The 17,874-nt window shown below is 42.1% G+C and overlaps 1 protein-coding gene across 2 annotated transcripts in view; it reads right to left on the bottom strand.

The window, feature by feature from the left end:
* The window catches only part of LOC134573240 (collagen alpha-1(V) chain-like), a 185,796-nt gene that overhangs the window by 131,998 nt on the left and 35,924 nt on the right, over positions 1 to 17,874 (bottom strand). For both annotated transcript variants that reach the window (XM_063432852.1, XM_063432853.1), the window contains exons 2-3: positions 5,127 to 5,294; positions 1,218 to 1,431 (exon numbers count right to left, since the gene is read on the bottom strand). In XM_063432852.1, coding sequence (XP_063288922.1) covers positions 1,218 to 1,431; positions 5,127 to 5,294 — 382 coding nt within the window. The remainder of the gene's footprint in view (positions 1 to 1,217; positions 1,432 to 5,126; positions 5,295 to 17,874) is intronic.

Below are 17,874 nucleotides of genomic sequence, written 5' to 3'. Positions count from 1 at the left end.
TTATTGGCTTAAAATCTTGGAGCAAGAAGAAGAAAAAGGGCAATTCAAAACTTCAAAAGATATTTTTTGTCAATATTTAAGAACTATGTAGGACTGGTGCAGGACTCAGGCCAGGGAGAAGCAAAGCTAACATATATATATGCCCCCGAACTCCCATACTTAAAGACTTTAGTTTGTAGAAAAATCACTAAATAGCTGTGACATAAGACAATAAAAATAGTAAAGAAAAGTGCAAACCCGAGTCATAAAATCAAATATACATCGCGCACACAGCAAAATATTTCCGTTATAAGTACATTTCTAAAGCTGTTACTACATGATGGAAACGAACATAAAAAAAAAAAACAGAAATCATATGTATTAATTAGAATTAATTATCTTGATTAATTCACTCCTTTAACCCCTTAAAGTCACTATCACCTAATTGAAGTGGTTATAGTGTCTGGTTCTCCTGGAGCTGTCTATTTTTGAGCAGTTTAACAATGAATGAGGATTCCTGGCTGCCAATAGCCCGGCCCCCACTGAAGGCGTGGCTAAGGCAGAGATTACACACTTCCCTCTAACTATACCAATTTATATCAGCAATTAGCACTGTGATAGGTGCAGGGGTACCCTTTTAGCCAGAGGTAAGGGGGGGCAGGGTCTAAACAATTATTTAGCCCCCGAAGTGTCAGGAATATGTTTATATTTCTTTAATATTTTTTTATATTTTTTTTATAGTTTTTCTTTAATATACATTTAAAAGCATATCATAGAAAAAGATTAATACATGTTATATTTTTATTCAATGGTGTACGTTACAGAGAAGTGTACAGTTCCTCTTTAAGGTTGCATTATTCTTCTGTGGCTTCTATCCCCCACATTTATCTACATGAGAATCCTCCTTAATCCCCTCTGTTATTCCACATGTGGTCATATAGATTGCTGTTCCGATGCGCTGTTCCATCATTGGATACATAATAGCTCTCTTGTGAATTGTAACAGTTACCCAGTGATTGTACCAATGTGCTGAATCTTAAAACTTTATTCTCTGACAATTCACTTATATCAAACTGCAAATATCAGATATAGTGGTAGATGCCATTTCCTGTTACGGCTGTAATTGCAGAAAAACTTTAAATAAAACGTGTTTGAAAGAAAAGAGTATACACTAACGTATGTATTTTAAACATGATTATTGTTGAATGAAACGAGTTTTTGGAAACGGCAATACTTACTTTCCATCAGATAAATTAATTCCTCTGAAAAGGGGGTAATCCTCGGGGCTTGGTTTGGCCAAGTGATCTTCATAAAGGAAAATGGGGGATCGTCCGAGCTCCAATCCTATTTGCTGTGTCCCCTGTTCATTGTAGATGGACACCAAAAATGACTGGCTTCCCTTTTTCGGTTTCACAGTTGTCAAAATGGAGAAATCCTTGGGAAAGGGGGAATCTGGGTACAGAAATAAAAGCAAATTGGGAATGCAGCTCTCCTCTACTTTATTGTAACTTTAACATATTTTATAACAGCATGTCATACCTCCCAAATTTCCAATGGACGAAGAGGGACACTTAATTAATTTTAGGGGTGTTCTTTACTGGAGTGGCCAGGGGCGTGGATGTTCTGGGAAACTTTAGGTGCCTTGCTAATAATTTATGTAACTAAATGTAATTTGGAGCCTTCACAGCCAGAGCCTGCTATAAGTGGCTCTGGAAAATGTGAGTAGTTCTAGTATATTGTTTATTTTGTACAAATAGAAAATTCAGATATAAGTAAAACTCTGTTTATTTGTCTTATGTATTTTGGTTTTTGCCACATTAGGTGGTCAGTGGCATTGGGAAATTATATTATATATATTATATTAGCGCCAAACACATCTCATTTTTTGTTTTTCGTATTTCCTATTTTCAGAGACTGATTTCTAAACAGATTTATGGTAGTTTTAAGACTGATTACTGTGGGAATTATTGCTGTAGACCTCTGGTATAAATTAAGAAACACCAAGAACATCGAGCTCCTACACATGGATTTGGGCCCAAAATTTGGGATTTGGGGGATTTTTTTGCAACTGAAATGTAATTTAGAACGAAAACAATGTATCTTATTTACACGGACTGATTTCTAAACATATAAAGATATTTATTGTAGTTTAAAGACACATTACTGGGAGTATTATTGCTGTGAACAACTCAGACACACCAACAATGTGGGGCTGATAGAAAAGAGGGAGATTAGGAAAAAAAAAACAGGAACAAAGGGATTTGGGCCCATAATAGGGACTGTCCCTTCTGATTATGGACACTGGAGAGGTATGGAATGTTTATATGATCCTTTAAATACTGCCCTAACCCCATGTTAATGGATTTTAAACATTTTAAGCATATATATATATAATATTTTATGTATATAATTTTTATTTTTCTAAAAGAAAATTGGTAATGCGTCCTCTTGTGACTTCAAATACATGTTTTATCATTATGTACAGGTAAATACTAGAAGCTAATAAAGCTCAACTGATGTATCCTAGGCTGCTGGGATCACATGATCACATTAGCCTGTTTTGGTTTTATAAGTAGCACTGCCTAAGGGTTTATAATGATAACTTATAATGTGTTTAATGATGGAATTACAAAATGGCTCACTCCACCCCGAGAAGCTGTCAGATCTTTGAGTGTCAATTAAATTGTAATTTACTATAACTTAATGTAAGGAACCAATATTAATCTGGTGGAATGTTTTAAACATTAAGTTGAAACGCTTTGAGACACTTTAAGGTTTATATTTAATAAAATGTGTGAGGTCATTTTGCTGCCGCAAACTCTGCAAGATGTCTGCGCAAAAAGGAGTCTTCAGACCTGTTAACTTTCAAACAAAGTAATATGTTTTTCTTGGTTTTAAATCATATCATAGGTATGCATTAATGTTTAGAATTTGTAGTTGTTACGTAAAGAGCTCTGGCGCACTTCAACCTCAAAAACTATTCATCTTATCAAATGGCTGAGCTATGTGCCCCTAAACTCACACAGGGACAAGGATTCTGGGATATTCTGGACTCACGTTGGAAATTACAGAAGCTTGAGGACCGAGTCAATTCATAGTTTGATGATTTCCAAAAAAGGTTGTTTTAGTTTCGTTTAGGATTTCCCTCCCCCTTTCTACCCCCCCACAGAATTGAATGCATTATCTATAACATGATACTTCATAAGATGCAACTCCAGCCTTAATGCAAACTTTATTTGACTAAAAGTGAGATTTCTTTATGTTCCATTTTACTGGAACTGCTTGTGTGTAAATATATAAAATAGTAAAAATAGATAAATAACATTAAAAGCAATAGCGGCTTTTTAAAAATTAAAAAAAAAATGAATTATTTTATTTTTACAATTTTTGTAGGCAGCATGTCACCCATAAACAATACACATTTACTGCATTTACCTGTTAGAAAAATATCTCAAGCTGGTAGACAGCAAGAGGCAAAATAAATTAAGGTAAAGTGTTTAGGCCTCAGCTCCTGTACTTCAATAAATTGTCTGGTAAAGGGCCAGGAACATTTGAATGAGAATGTTTTTTTACAGGGAATACCACAGCATGCTTACAAATGTGCAAATTGGTATGTAAAATTATGAGACTTGTCTGTTCTGGGTTTTATTACTGCAAAAATACCTGCATTTAAGATAAATACGTAGCGGGAAACGCAGGGAGATACAGAAGGAAAAATCTAATTGACACATCTGATGCATTTGAATTCAGATCATCGTCAGTGAGCACAAAATGATGGCCAACTAATGACAGCCCCCTTGTTATTAAAGGCTTACAAAAGGCTTACTTTTCTAGTGAAATTAAAGTAAAAAAAGAAAGTAGGCACGTATATTCCAACACTCCATGGAATATTAGCCACAGATAACAATTTATAGGGCCAAAATGGACAAAACTGAAACGCCACTACTTTTTCAGTTGGCCCTTAAATTTGCAATTCCCAGTCCTTTTCTCTATAATTAATTGTTTATAAAATAAAACCGAATGTACCCCTCTTCCTTACAGTATTCTTGCAGCCTGTTAGAGTCTCTATTTTCCATTGTTAGTCTAATCATTGACCACATCAAGAATCTGGAGTAAGACTGCTTATATAGCAAAATCCAGCAGCTCTGCGTGGGTTTCAGAAAAACTGGAATGAAACCCATCCTATGTATTGCAATTTTATGGAAATTTAAGCACATGTGGGATAGTTACACGACTACATTACATTGTAAAACCATGAGATCACAAACTGGCAGGTACAGTGAAAATTTTCTTTTTGAGATCAAATAAGTGGGGTTACATTCCTCAATGTTGGGGTGTCTGTAATGCATTTGAGGCCACCAGGAAAATAACTCCTGTGTTTTTATTTTAAACACATTGTTTTATATTGGCGTTTATTTAATCTAGTGGCTCTTTCTGTCGTAGTAAGCTGACAATGACAGGATTTAAACAGTTGGTTTCAAAAGGGTCACCTATGCCTAGTGTCAAATGTTAAAGTTTTAGATCTATTATAATTTGTACTTTTTTTTTATTAGTCACATTATCACACTGTAAATAATTTTGAATTGATTCCCATACATTACTTTCCCTGTGTAAGTCCTTAGATAATCATTACAGGCCAACCATTATCTACTTCAATTGAAGGAATAATCACTGACATTATGAAGGGATTTCACTAAATGATTTTCTACAATATACTGCAAAGTAACTTTGTTTGTCAATTACATGATGTAAAATCTTCCCGGTCTCACCCTGCCCCACGACATCTCAACACAAAGTGGTTTAGACAAGTCTGTATGTGCTTGGGTTTCCCAGACCTATTGTATTATTCTGCAGACATTCTAAAGACAGAGGTAACGGGATTTAGATACTATAGCACATATCATGTAATTACTGTTATATACAGTTGATGTCTGTTCATTTATAAGTCTATAGCTCTAAGGAGAACTCGGTATGAGTTGTCTGGAATCTGTGCATACAAGAAAGCAAAAAATTAATCTTCAAAACTACTAAAGGGATAGAACAGTCAAAAAGTTAGTCAAACTTTTAAAATGTTAAGAACACATTTTGTTGGAGATATACTGATATATGCCATTAAATTATGATATAAACCATTAATTGTCTCTTACCAGGAAACAGTTGTTTGGTAGGGGCACTGAGCTGTGCATCCTTTGACACTTTGTAAGCCACATCTGGTCCCTTTGAAGATTTTCTGTGTGCACAAAATCCTGTTGTTTTCGTTAGACCATCAGGTAAATTGTGAAAATCTAATACCTTCAAGACATCTGCTGGTTCAGCTGTAAAAAAGACGAAGAAAGCCCATTGTTAGCTTAGATTGGTCAACCCATATCTGTTACACAAAGACATTCACGATGTAGACAGGCCCGTTATTCTAGAGATAAAACGCATTTCATGCGTTATAAAAGTACTAAATGGAACACAGCACAAATTTTTGGAAGTCCAGTTAAGAACCCTATGTCCTGAGCAGGGGTGGACTGGCAACTCATGAGGTCCCCAGGCAATAAGAGAACATGGGGCACCCATTGTGCCCACTAATTTTCAAGCTACTCCTATATAAAACCAACTAAAGTTATTCCCCTCTCCCTGTGGCTTACCTTGGGCGGGGGGGAGGAGGGGGAGTTTGGTAGTTTAAGGGATCCTTGGTGGTCCAGTGGGAAGTACACTACTTAGCTTCCCTAGTTATCTATTGTACCGTCTCTCATGCAATCCGGTGTTTAACCCATTGCAATTTTAGCCCACGGAAAGGCACTTAACACCAGCTCTCACGGGAGCAATGCTGGTTTGGACCTCCAAAGTTAAAGATGGCCAACATGCAAGTGTGGCGGCCATCATTCGAAATAGAGTACTGTGGTTGGCCCAAGTGGAGGTACCCCAAACCCGGCATTATCACAGGGCCTCTCATGGGGCCTCTTCTTCGACAGGGTCTTCGGCCATTGCCCGAGTGCTGGAATGCTTAGTCTGCCCTTGCTCCTAAACATGCATGTGTGTAAATCATATCTGTAAGATACCCCATTTGTAGTGACCCAGCTATCACGTTTAGACAGTACTGTGCTCTCCATCAGGCAAAGCTCAACGAACGAATGTGAGAGCCCAGCTGAAACCCATTGCCATGCCTCTGCCTTTTTTACAGTTGCAATTATTTATATATCACCAACACAGTCGGCAGCGCTGTATAATAGGTAAACAAGACAAACATCTAATTCTAACAAAACATTTTTGACATACGGGGACAGTAGATGAAGTGGAGCCTTCTTATAATAGACAACTCCTATTAAATAGACATATTTTCTTAAAAGAAAAAGTGAATAAAATCATGTTTTCTAAAGGAACACTGTTTATACAGTACACTGTAAATTGTAGAGAACTGATGAAGGGAATAGCTAATTATAGTCCAAAATAACCGATATGCAGCAATATGTAATCACAGGTATTTTCCACATTTAGCAGTTTTTGGAATACATTTTGCTATTCCCTTGTCAAGTCAATTGAGTAAAACCTCTTCTGTAGCTTTTTCCATTCCTCCATCTGATGTTTTAGAAAAGGTTTGTTCATTAATAATTAATCAAGTCAGGCAATAAATAAAATGACTATAGTTACTACGGAATTTTCGCATTTTACTTGGGTTTAATCTGGCCTGATTTATAAAGTCACTGCTTCCCTGGGCTGCTGAAGTTCGGAGAATGCCCTAGACCTGGTCCAGTGACTTTAACATAATCCCTTACGTTTAACACCAGAAATCAGAATTACTTGATGCACAGAGATATATATGTAAAGGATTCAGCAAAGTAACATTGAATCTTTCCAAGGAGGAACATTATGTCACCCTCCCTCACACCTGCCATCCTGAAAAAAAAATGAGTATTTTATAAAGACACCATTTTTAAAAAATGCTAACATTGACTGTGTTTGAATTTTACTGAAATTCCAACTCATTCAAAAAATACCATAAGACGAACTAGTGACTACTTTATTTCATGCATTTTTGCTACACTTGACAAAGTTTTGAAAAAAGTTAAAACTACCAGTGTCAAGCTTTGTGAAGCCTCCAGCCATCACTTTGTGTATGGAGGCTCCAAGGTCTTAATGGAGCCTCCATAAACATGAGTTTTCTACGCTCGCGCATGGCCGAGAGTACAGCACTGATGTTGGCTCAAGGCAGATGAAGCACTCGGAGCTGAAGAGGACCCTGCAGAAGAAGATGGCTGTGGCCACAAGAGACAGGTGCAGGTAAGTAAAACTCACCTTTTTCCTGCACTCCACGCCTATCGTACTGCTAAGTAAAGCCACAGTACTTCGAGGGTCTTTGCAAAATATGCAAAGACCCCAGAAGGTGACAGAGCCGCTTTAAACGAGAAAGTATTCCTTCACTGTAATTGTGGTTGGTACGTGGACTAACTTTACAGCAGAGGTGGTAGAGAATGATTTCAATTCGGATAGGACAAGATTGGAGATATAAAGCAGGTAGGAAACTGAGCCATAACAAGAAAAGATCTGTGCTAAATAGGTGCTTAAACATAGTGGGAACATGGGAAAAGCTTCTACCTCACCGGCGTAAGTACTTCCACAACTTTTCACACACAATATATGCAAATAAACAAGATGATAACAGCATACATCAATTAAATCAGGGAATCCCTATGAAATATAACAAAACTTGCCCCTTCCTGGTAAAGGGGTATTCCAAATACGGTGTTCAAAAAAGTAATAATAAAGAACATAGTAAAATAGAATATGGACAATGGTAGATAGGAGGTCAGTAAGGTGAATACACTCACATACTACTGAGCCTGAAATGGATCGGCTCTTACCTCATACACAGATATGTACTAAGTTGACCCAGAACCTCTCAATCTTCTATCAAAAGGAGTTCAAAGGAATAACAATAATATGGTATCTAGTGTAGCAGGAAAGAAATAAGATGCTTTATAAGGGGACCGGGAAACTGCTCACCTTATATTGAGCCTTCCCAAACCTGGCTCTAGTTATACTTGCAAATTTGACACAATTATGTCTTAATTATTACAATTATCAGCATGTGACAGACTAATGTGTAGCAGACTTGGTTTCTAAGTTCATAAAGACCAATGCAAAGGGAAATTGACAATAAGGCAGGCGTAACACAAATTCTACAAATGTCAGCTAAGGAGCGGAAAATGGATGTATCCTTACTACTAAAAGCTAGCGGTGACATGTGCAGTTTGTTAGAACTCATGATCCAGAACAATAGAAAAGATTGCAACATCAATCAAAAAACAAACAAACAAAAATGTTAAAATAAATCTCATATTTTATAATTATCTCTAAAATAACCGGATGTCGTTTATATTGTTACAAATTACTTATTTCTTTTAACACTGAAGGGTGTTAAAAGAAATAAGTAATTTGTAACAATATAAACGACATCCGGTTATTTTACCCTCTCTGATATTGAAATAATGGGATTTTTTTACTGACATGTGGAATAAATGAATTTATCCAAGAAGCCATTAGGTATGCCATGGGGTTTTGCTACCTAGGTAGAAGGCTGAGAGAGGTATATGCTAATCAACTGCACAACAAATATACACATTTGTGTCTTGCAGTATTTGTAGTCTGTAATTCAAATAAGGATTTGTCAATAAATGTTATGATTGTACAAATACGCTCACAAAGTAAATATGTTTAGCACACTGGCTGATCACATGCTAAAAATACACATATAATATATATAATGTAATACGATTTATATATATATATATATATATATATATATATATATATATATATATATATATATATATAACATATAATCAATGGTATCCACTTAAGTGTGAACAGTCAAGGGTTCAAATTGAATCAAAAGTGAATTTTAGAGTCAGACTGGAGAATTTTTGGCCTCGAAATTTGAATTTACATAAAAATTTTGACGTCTCACACTTTATCAATTAACCAGTTTGTGTTCTTTTGACACATTGTTTGTTGTGTTATTATTACCTGCTATCAAATAATAAAAAAAAAATAAGATCGAGAGATTGTTGATGCATTTTTTATTTATATTGTTAATTCCCTGTTGTGACGATATCTTGCAAATTACTCAAATACACAATCTTGCTGTTACAATTATTATAACCACTATCGCTTGCTGTAGTTACGCTGTATATTCAGATTCCAGGCACTATGTCCACTTCAAATCACTAAGAGAGTAAACCTTTAAAGACATGAGTCTCTTTTTTTCAGACACAAGAAAGAAAAAATGGTTATAGAACATACAGATGACTTTTAAATAATCACCTTTCAACAGAATTTGAAAAAAGGAAGTATAAACATTAGATGACTCTTTACAGTAAATGTTTAGGAGAGCTGTGCAAGTCACATGCAAGGAGGTGTGACTAGGGCTGTATAAATAAAGTGATTTAACGCCTAAATGGCAGAGAAATTAGCATAACTGCTTCATTAAGCATAAAGTTGTTTTATTGACTATAATGTCCCGTTAACCCCTTAAGGACTAAACTTCTGGAATAAAAGGGAATCATGACATGTCACACATGTCATGTGTCCTTAAGGGGTTAAGGATAGAGACCCTAAAAAAATGTATTACAACTCAACTATTATTACTTTAATTTGAAATTCAATTTTAATTCACGTTGAATTCTCATTTGAATAAATGCGTTTGCCTTGAATTTATTTTTTACTGTGCTGTTACGTAATAGGAAGCGGAAAAGATGTTGCGGATAATAAGATTCCTCTTTAAGCAGCTGAGCAGAATCAATTGACATGGGAAGGTTGTCCTGGTGGCAGACAGCCAAGAGTCTTACTGCCAGTCATTTCTTAATTCTATGAAGAAAAAAAAAAAGCACGCCCAAGGGACATCTGAGCAACTGGTAGCACGCATTCCCCAAAGAATTAGCTGTCCTGAGATCTGACAGCGTTTGGCAATGCCACTACAGAGGCAGCAATGGGAGGGCAGGGGGATCAGAACACAAACAAGACATCTGATGTAAACATAGGGATAAGAAGACAGCAAATAAGACGAACGGAATAAATTGCTTTGCAGTCCCACCGACTGTCATCTTGGCATCTTGCCTGGCAGAGCGCAAAAAGGAAAAGATGAAAAATGCTTCTTGGTTCTTAAAAGAACTACACAAGTTATTTACTCCTGGAGCATATTTTCTCTAAGGTTCCGAGCTGTCTTTTAACATAACTTTCTTGAAAGAAACGCTAGAAAAAAATTGCAGTTGGGAGCAGAGCTACAGAGAACAAGCTACAAGTTAAGGGTGTTGTTTCATCAGGATAAAACATTAAGCAAAAACTCTACCCTATTAACCAAAGGAAATGATGTAGATTCATAACTTTTCTTTTCATCCTTTACTAGTTTTTAAACCGATAAAAGCAATGCGTAAAGTTTTAAAGAACATTTTTTTTTAAATGTTAATATTTCAAGAAAGACGTTCATCGAGTCAGTGGACTCCCCAATGGTTACATGATCACAGACCAGAACGAATGGTTAAAAATAAGATTTTTATAAAATACACTTTTTAACACAGTTTGCCTGCAGTTTAAACGTATTATTCTGTGATCACAAAATAATTCGATTTTCATTTCACTTGAGAGGCCTAGAGGATGGAGAAGATTGGTCTCCAGGTACTGGTCTCTGCTGTTTCCAGAAGGAGAAGTGCGAAGTGACCTAAAACAGCCCCTTTTCTGATCACGCCTCTCCCCAATCTGTCAGACTGTCATATCTGTTGCATCACAGGCATGCTGCTTTCTTTTGTAAAATGCCCCAACTTCTTTTCATGACTACCAATAATGAGAGGTAATTCCAGATATTATGGAACATCTCTGATAAAGAATTGCCAGTTCAAGGTGTTGTGAAATGGCCTGAGTGGATCGAACTTGTCCATATTCTTTATAGCAATCATAATCGAACCGGGGAGCTCCAAAAAAGAGACAGCGTCCATCTCTGATAATAAAATAAAAATGTGCCATTATCTTCATCGCCAAAAGACACCGTCGTGGATGACGTGCTTATTGCGTGAAACACGTTAGACTGTGACCTAGTTCTCCCTCTTTTGCTGCCCCCACTATTTCTATTATCTATGTCTTTTGGAGATGAAGAAATAAAGGTATTATTATTATAATTATCAGTGTTGGAGGTTGTCTCATTTTTGATGTTCCCCAGTTGGGGTTTGATGACTATAAAGAATATGGACAGGTTCGATCTGCTCAGACCATTTCACAACACCTTTGACTGGCAGTACTTTATCTGAGATGTATTTACATGGTGGCTGGACTTAACCTCATGAATCTCAATATCAGTAGTCATGAAAAGGAGTTGACGCATTTTCTAAAAGAACACAGAACGCCAATGATGCAACAGATTTGACGTCTCACACTGTAGGTAGAACCTCACTCTACATCTTCCCCTGTATTGTATACTGTATAAAAATATGTATAATTTAACACTGAAATATGTTTTATGCTTGAACCTGTCCCTCATACTCTTTATAGTTCAGTTCTTTGACTGCCATAGAAAGACAATCAATCCACAAAGTTGGTCAGTGACAGTAATCCCACCCAGTAGCCCCACCGCATGTAGTTAAATCTATAAATGTTATGGCATCAGCCTGAGTAAATGTATCATGAGATCATTGGTTTAACAGCTGCTGCTGCTGCTTTTTAGACCCTAAAATACAGCGTTCAGGCCTATTCCCCCTATATCTTCCAGTAATAGACTAAAAAAGAAAGAATGACAAGAACTACAATAAAACCGTTGAGGAAAATTAAATCACATTGGCATGACCTCTGAGTCTCCAGGAAGATGCTTTCTATTAAAAGTCAAGGACATACTCACAGTCTGCACGGTATGCAGACATTCACATGGGAATGTATTTAGCAATGCATACCTGGAACAATTCAGAAGCAAACAGATAAATCTGGAGCAATCGCTAGAGAAACCAATGCAAAGTTTCTATCAGTTGTTCAAAAAATTGCAGAATGGGGCGTGGCCTAGCAGCGGAGCGGAATGGCTGCCTAATCTCTGAGCTCCTCCGTACTCGCCCTGCAAATCGCTAGAAAGCTGCCCCAAACGCAAATATGGGGAAACACACTAAGGCTGGGGGTACCCCCAAACCAGCGGCCACCCGCCCACCTGCAATCCAGGCATCGGTCAGGCAGTACATGACCACACAGCCGGACCCATCTTCCCAGGCCTCCGCTGAGGCCTTCCTGTACTCGGAGGCCTCATCCATGAGCCCGAACTCCCAGGTCGGCGACGCGAGCGGAGAACCCACTGAACACCCGCCGGCAGATTGGATGGCCCTGCTGAGAGCACTGCCTACCAGAGCGGATCTGACCCAAGCCACATCGGCCCTCCATGCCTCGATCCGGGCCGACCTCCAACTGATGAGAGCGGACATGCAGGGTATGGCGGACCGCATGGCGCGGCTGGAAGAGGAACAAGACAACCTCACTGTGGCCCACACAACCACAGAGTCCACGCTTCTCAGCCACACTGCCCACTTACAAGCCATGGCGCGCCATGTAGAAGACCTCGACAACAGGGGCCGCAGAAACAACCTGCGGATCCGAGGCCTACCTGAAGGCGAAGAACCCTCAACCCGGCTCACAGACACACTTACCTCCCTGTTCAACGACCTTCTAGGCCGTCCTAAGGACACCCTGATTGACTTTGTCCGTGCACACAGGGCATTAAGACCCAGAGGCCCTGAAGGAGCGCCGCCAAGAGATGTTATATGCTGCTTAACTATCTTCTCCCTCAAGGAAGACATACTACAGGCGGCCCGTACTGCGGGATCCATTACCCACGAGGACCACCCGATCCAGATATTTCCCGATCTCTGCCCGGCCACATTGGGCTACCGCAGGGCCCTGAAACCCCTCACTCGAGCCCTGACGGCTCAGAAGGTGAGATACCGATGGACTTTCCCGACCGGCCTAATTGCTCACACCCCTAACGGTCCCATGCCGGTACGCAACCAACAGGACCTGCAAGATCTCACCATTGAGCTCCAGCTACCACCTTTCAACATGCCTTGGCCGGACCCGTTAGACTTCTATGTAGGCCCACCGAGGCCGACACGAGACGACCCACTGCCACAAAGAAGAACTAGATCTAGACAGGAGACGGCGCGGCCAGTCGGCAACACCCGCTGAGTTCTACGGCTCCTAAGAGACTTCGAGACCCACAGTTTGAGGTACCTGCCTACGAACAACAACCCGCTGGGGAGCCTCCCATAAGGTATCTCACAAACCACACTGAACTGCCGATCTCCCTCTCTTGTTTCACTTTTGGGTGGGGGGCTGAAACGGGGGATTTGATAACTCTGCGGCTCACGCTGTGCCTCGACCGCCACTCAGAAAGGGAACATTCTCTTAACCGGCTGCGTTGCCATAGAGGGACTGACATTGCCACACCACCAACCACGAGCCGCAGAGACGGGGAGACTCGGTGCCACCGGCACATTTTGTGACTACTAATAATGGTGATATAGGGTCTTTGTCGGAGGGCCCATCCTCCCCCTCTATTGAAGTGGATGGGTATATACCATGGGGAAGGATAGGCAGGAGGGAAACACAACCACCACACACACGCCTGACGCCAGAGCTCAGGGCCACAACACGACACGCTATCCAACTAGACACGCCATGATGCTCGCACACACGACTCACAAGGCTAGAAGCCTGGTCCACACGACATGCATAATCTTTACGATACCCCACTCACAAGATCACAGACAACCTAGGGGCTAGAGTATTTTTTGGGCGGGGCGGGTAGGGGGTAGCCAGAGGGGCCTTCCACGTGGGAGTTTTTCTTTCTTTTTGTTGTCACCGCTGTAGGTGACCCCACGGGGAAACACCTCGTTGTTTTTCTCCTTTTTTATCCTTTCCTCTCCCCTCTCTGAACCGGGACCCCGGAGAGAGACCGGGTATATCCGAGAGGCATTCAGTAACCAGTAGGCCACGTTCCCACCTGGTCGGGGTGTCAGGTAGAAAGGCAAGGGGACTCGACCGAACCGCTAGTACGGACGGGACGACTCCACCTCGGCCTACACCCGAGCCATTATTTTGTATAGTGTTGTTTTATTGTTCATTGTTTACTTATTGTTTACATAGTGTTCATTTTATTTTTCTTTTCTTTTTTGTGTCGTCTCTGTATCTAATCCTAGGCGCTCAAAGTCCGGCTGCGGTGTCCGCGTGGGGACTCGGGAAGGGGCCTCATCAAGGACCACCCGTCCAGGTAACACCCTTTCCCTGTACCTCTGACACGCTCCTCCCCTGAACCCACCCACCACCTGAGTGGTACTGCACACCGTAGGCCCACCATTTATCTGCCCGCACTACCCCTCCCAGAATAGCCCATAGGTACTCCGTCATGCAGAACCCGAAACCGGTAACCAGAGCAGACATCAACATTGTCTCTATTAATGCCAAGGGCCTTAACCAACCTGAGAAACGATCACAGGCGCTCCGCCACTTTCACAGCCAAAGAGCCCACATAGTATTCATACAGGAGACACATTTCAAGGAGGGTCTGACACCTAGAATAACTGACAAACGGTTCGCCCAATGCTATCTCAGCAACAACCCCTTAGGAAAATCCAAAGGCACGGCCATCCTCCTTCATAAATCCCTACATTTCACACCCACAGCAACCATGAAAGATGACTGGGGAAGGTATATATGTGTTAAGGGAACGATAGCTGACCGTACGTACACGCTAGCCAACCTGTATGCTCCTAACACTGCGCAACACCGTTTTCTGACTAAATCACTGAAAGCCATCATGGCCTTCACGGAGGGTTGTCTGATCATGGGAGGAGACCTGAATGTGGCCCTACAACCGAGCCTAGACACCTCTACGGGCACCTCGACGATACCCAGACATGTGTTGACCACTATCAACAAAACCCTTAGGGACCAACGCCTGACCGACTGTTGGAGAGCGACACACCCTGATGACAGAGACTTCACCTTCTACTCCAATCCAAACAAGACGTACTCCAGACTTGACTACTTTTTCCTACAACACTACTACCTGACTGATGTTAAGTCTGTGACGATTGGGACAGCGACATGGTCCGACCACGCACCACTCACCATGACGCTAACGTCTCCCCTCTATAAGCCGACGTGCCGCAACTGGCGACTGAACGAAGCCCTACTTAATGACCTAACAGTAGCCACGGAATCCCGAACCACACTTACTCAATACTTCACTGACAATGTTACCCCAGATGTGACACCCCTCTGTGTGTGGGAGGCCCACAAATGCGTGATACGAGGCTACTTCATAGCCAAAAGCGCAGCCCTGAAAAAAGCAAAGGCTGCCAGACTGGCGACCATAATCACGGAGATACAGGTGGTGGAAGCCAGGCACAAACTTACACGGCTCCAGAGCGATGGTGCCAAGCTACTGACACTACGCAGGGAACTGGCATCCATCATGAATGCCTACCACCAAAGGGCGCACCTGCGCACCAAAGCCTTCTTTCACACACACGCCAACAAATGCGGGACCTTGCTGGCCCGTATGATCGCTAAAAAGAGAGCAGAATCCTACATACCTAAAATTCGTGATAAAGAAGGGCGACTGAAACATCTCCCGGGAGACATGGCGGCGGCAATACGGGAATATTATGCGGAGCTTTATGCCATACACCCCGACAGGGAGCCACCACGCCAAGGTGACGCCTTACCAGAAACCAGACAATACCTACGCACACGCATACATAACCGACTTCCCAGGGAAGCTACGAATGCCCTTGACGAACCGATCACGCCTCGCGAGTTAGCCTGGGCCATAAAAGAGTCGAAATTGGGCAAATGCCCGGGCCCTGACGGTCTCCCCACTAGATACTATAAAAAATTTGCTGACGTGTTATCCCCACATCTCTTGACTGCCCTTAACACCTTACGTGACGGAGCCAGCCTACCCACACAGACTCTAGAGGCCAACATCTCCCTAATCCCAAAGGAAGGTAAGAACCCGGAACTCTGTGCGAGCTACAGACCTATCTCCCTACTAAATTGTGACCTTAAACTCTTCACAAAAATACTAGCCCGCAGACTACAAACCTACCTCCCTGATCTCATACATAGAGACCAGGCAGGGTTCACGCCCCAGAGAGAAGCAAGAGACAACACCATCAGGACACTAGATCTCATCCACAAGGCACAAGACAGTCGGGAGGGCCTCCTCTTGCTCTCCACAGACGCGGAGAAGGCCTTCGACCGCATAGATTGGGGCTACATGCTGGCGGTATTGGAAGAGATAGGTCTGGGCCCGCACATGATGAGCTGGATACGAGCACTATACTCCAAACCCACAGCAAGGGTATGCGTGAACGGACTGTTCACGAACCCGTTCCCCATCCGGAACGGCACAAGACAGGGATGCCCCTTGTCCCCACTGCTGTTTGTACTGGCACTAGAGCCCTTCCTTAACTCTGTCCGGGATAACCAAGCCATAAAAGGGATACAGATAGGGCGGACGAGACACGTAGTGGCTGCCTTTGCAGATGATCTGCTGTTTTATGTCACTCAGCCTGAAACATCAATGCCAGCAATTATGGCAGAGTTCCAGCTCTACGGCCAATTATCGAATTTCAAAGTTAACCTCGCCAAATCTTCGGTTCTGAATGTCTCGATCCCACCCAATAGAGTTGCAGCCCTGAAGCACACGCTCCCATTCCAATGGTCTGACACTACTATAAGATACTTAGGCACCTCCATACCAAGAGACCTGTCACAAATATACACCACTAATTTCCAACCCCTCCTAACCACAATACGTAGAGACCTGGAGGAATGGACTAAAGTTCGCCTTTCCTGGTTTGGACGCATTGGAGTGTTGAAAATGAACATCCTGCCCAGGCTGCTCTACTTGTTCCAGACACTGCCAATTCACATACCTGAGGCGTACTTCTCAACACTGCGCTCCATGGCACTCAGATTCACATGGCACAACCTGCAGGCAAGGGTCAAACACGACACTCTCACATTACCAAAACGGAAGGGCGGCCTGGCCCTCCCAGACTTCCAGGTTTATTACAAGGCAACCCATCTCCAGAGGGTGATGGAATGGTCCAAATCGGAGGTCCACAAGCTATGGAAGGAAATAGAGTCAGACCAAATATCCAGACCAATAGGGCTCCTACCGTGGCTAGATCACCATCAGGGCAGACAGCTGGCTAACCCACACCCGCTAATTAGAGCAACCTTAATGGTCTGGCACAAAGTGGGGACACCCTCCTCCTTCACCACGCCCATTTCACCACTCTTACCCCTGACGCATAATGACGCCTTCCCACCTGGACTAGACGCAGGCCCGTTCCAACAACTGTTAGGAAACTCACTACCCAGACTCTGCCACGCCACCACCAATGGCACGATACGGACTCTTGAGTCCCTGCTGCCCGAGGGGAGACCAACGTTCATGCTGCAGTTTAGATACAAACAACTATCCGCTTACCTAACAATAGTCACCAAAGACATCCATGCCCACAGGCCGCTCACAGACTTTGAAAGGCTCTGCCATGACCCAAACCCACTGGCCAGGGGACTGTCCACACTCTACAGCCTCCTCATGGACGCAAAGAGACTTCCCCCACCGAGCTTCATGAGTAAATGGGAAACCGACCTGGGAATTACACTCTCGCCAGCCCAATGGGAAAAGGTCTGTACCCTGTCCCTTCACTGTTCAACATCAAGCGGCATACAAGAAACGGCCTATAAGGTACTGTCTCGCTGGTACCGCACGCCACTGGCCACCCATTCCTACGACCCAACCGCCACCAACAACTGTTGGAGATGTGAGAAAGCCCTAGGCACTCTCTTCCATATCTGGTGGACGTGCCC

The sequence above is a fragment of the Pelobates fuscus genome, chromosome 9, assembly GCF_036172605.1.
Source record: "Pelobates fuscus isolate aPelFus1 chromosome 9, aPelFus1.pri, whole genome shotgun sequence".
NCBI classification, from domain to species: Eukaryota; Metazoa; Chordata; class Amphibia; order Anura; family Pelobatidae; genus Pelobates; species Pelobates fuscus.
This window is presented reverse-complemented; position numbering and strand designations above follow the sequence as displayed.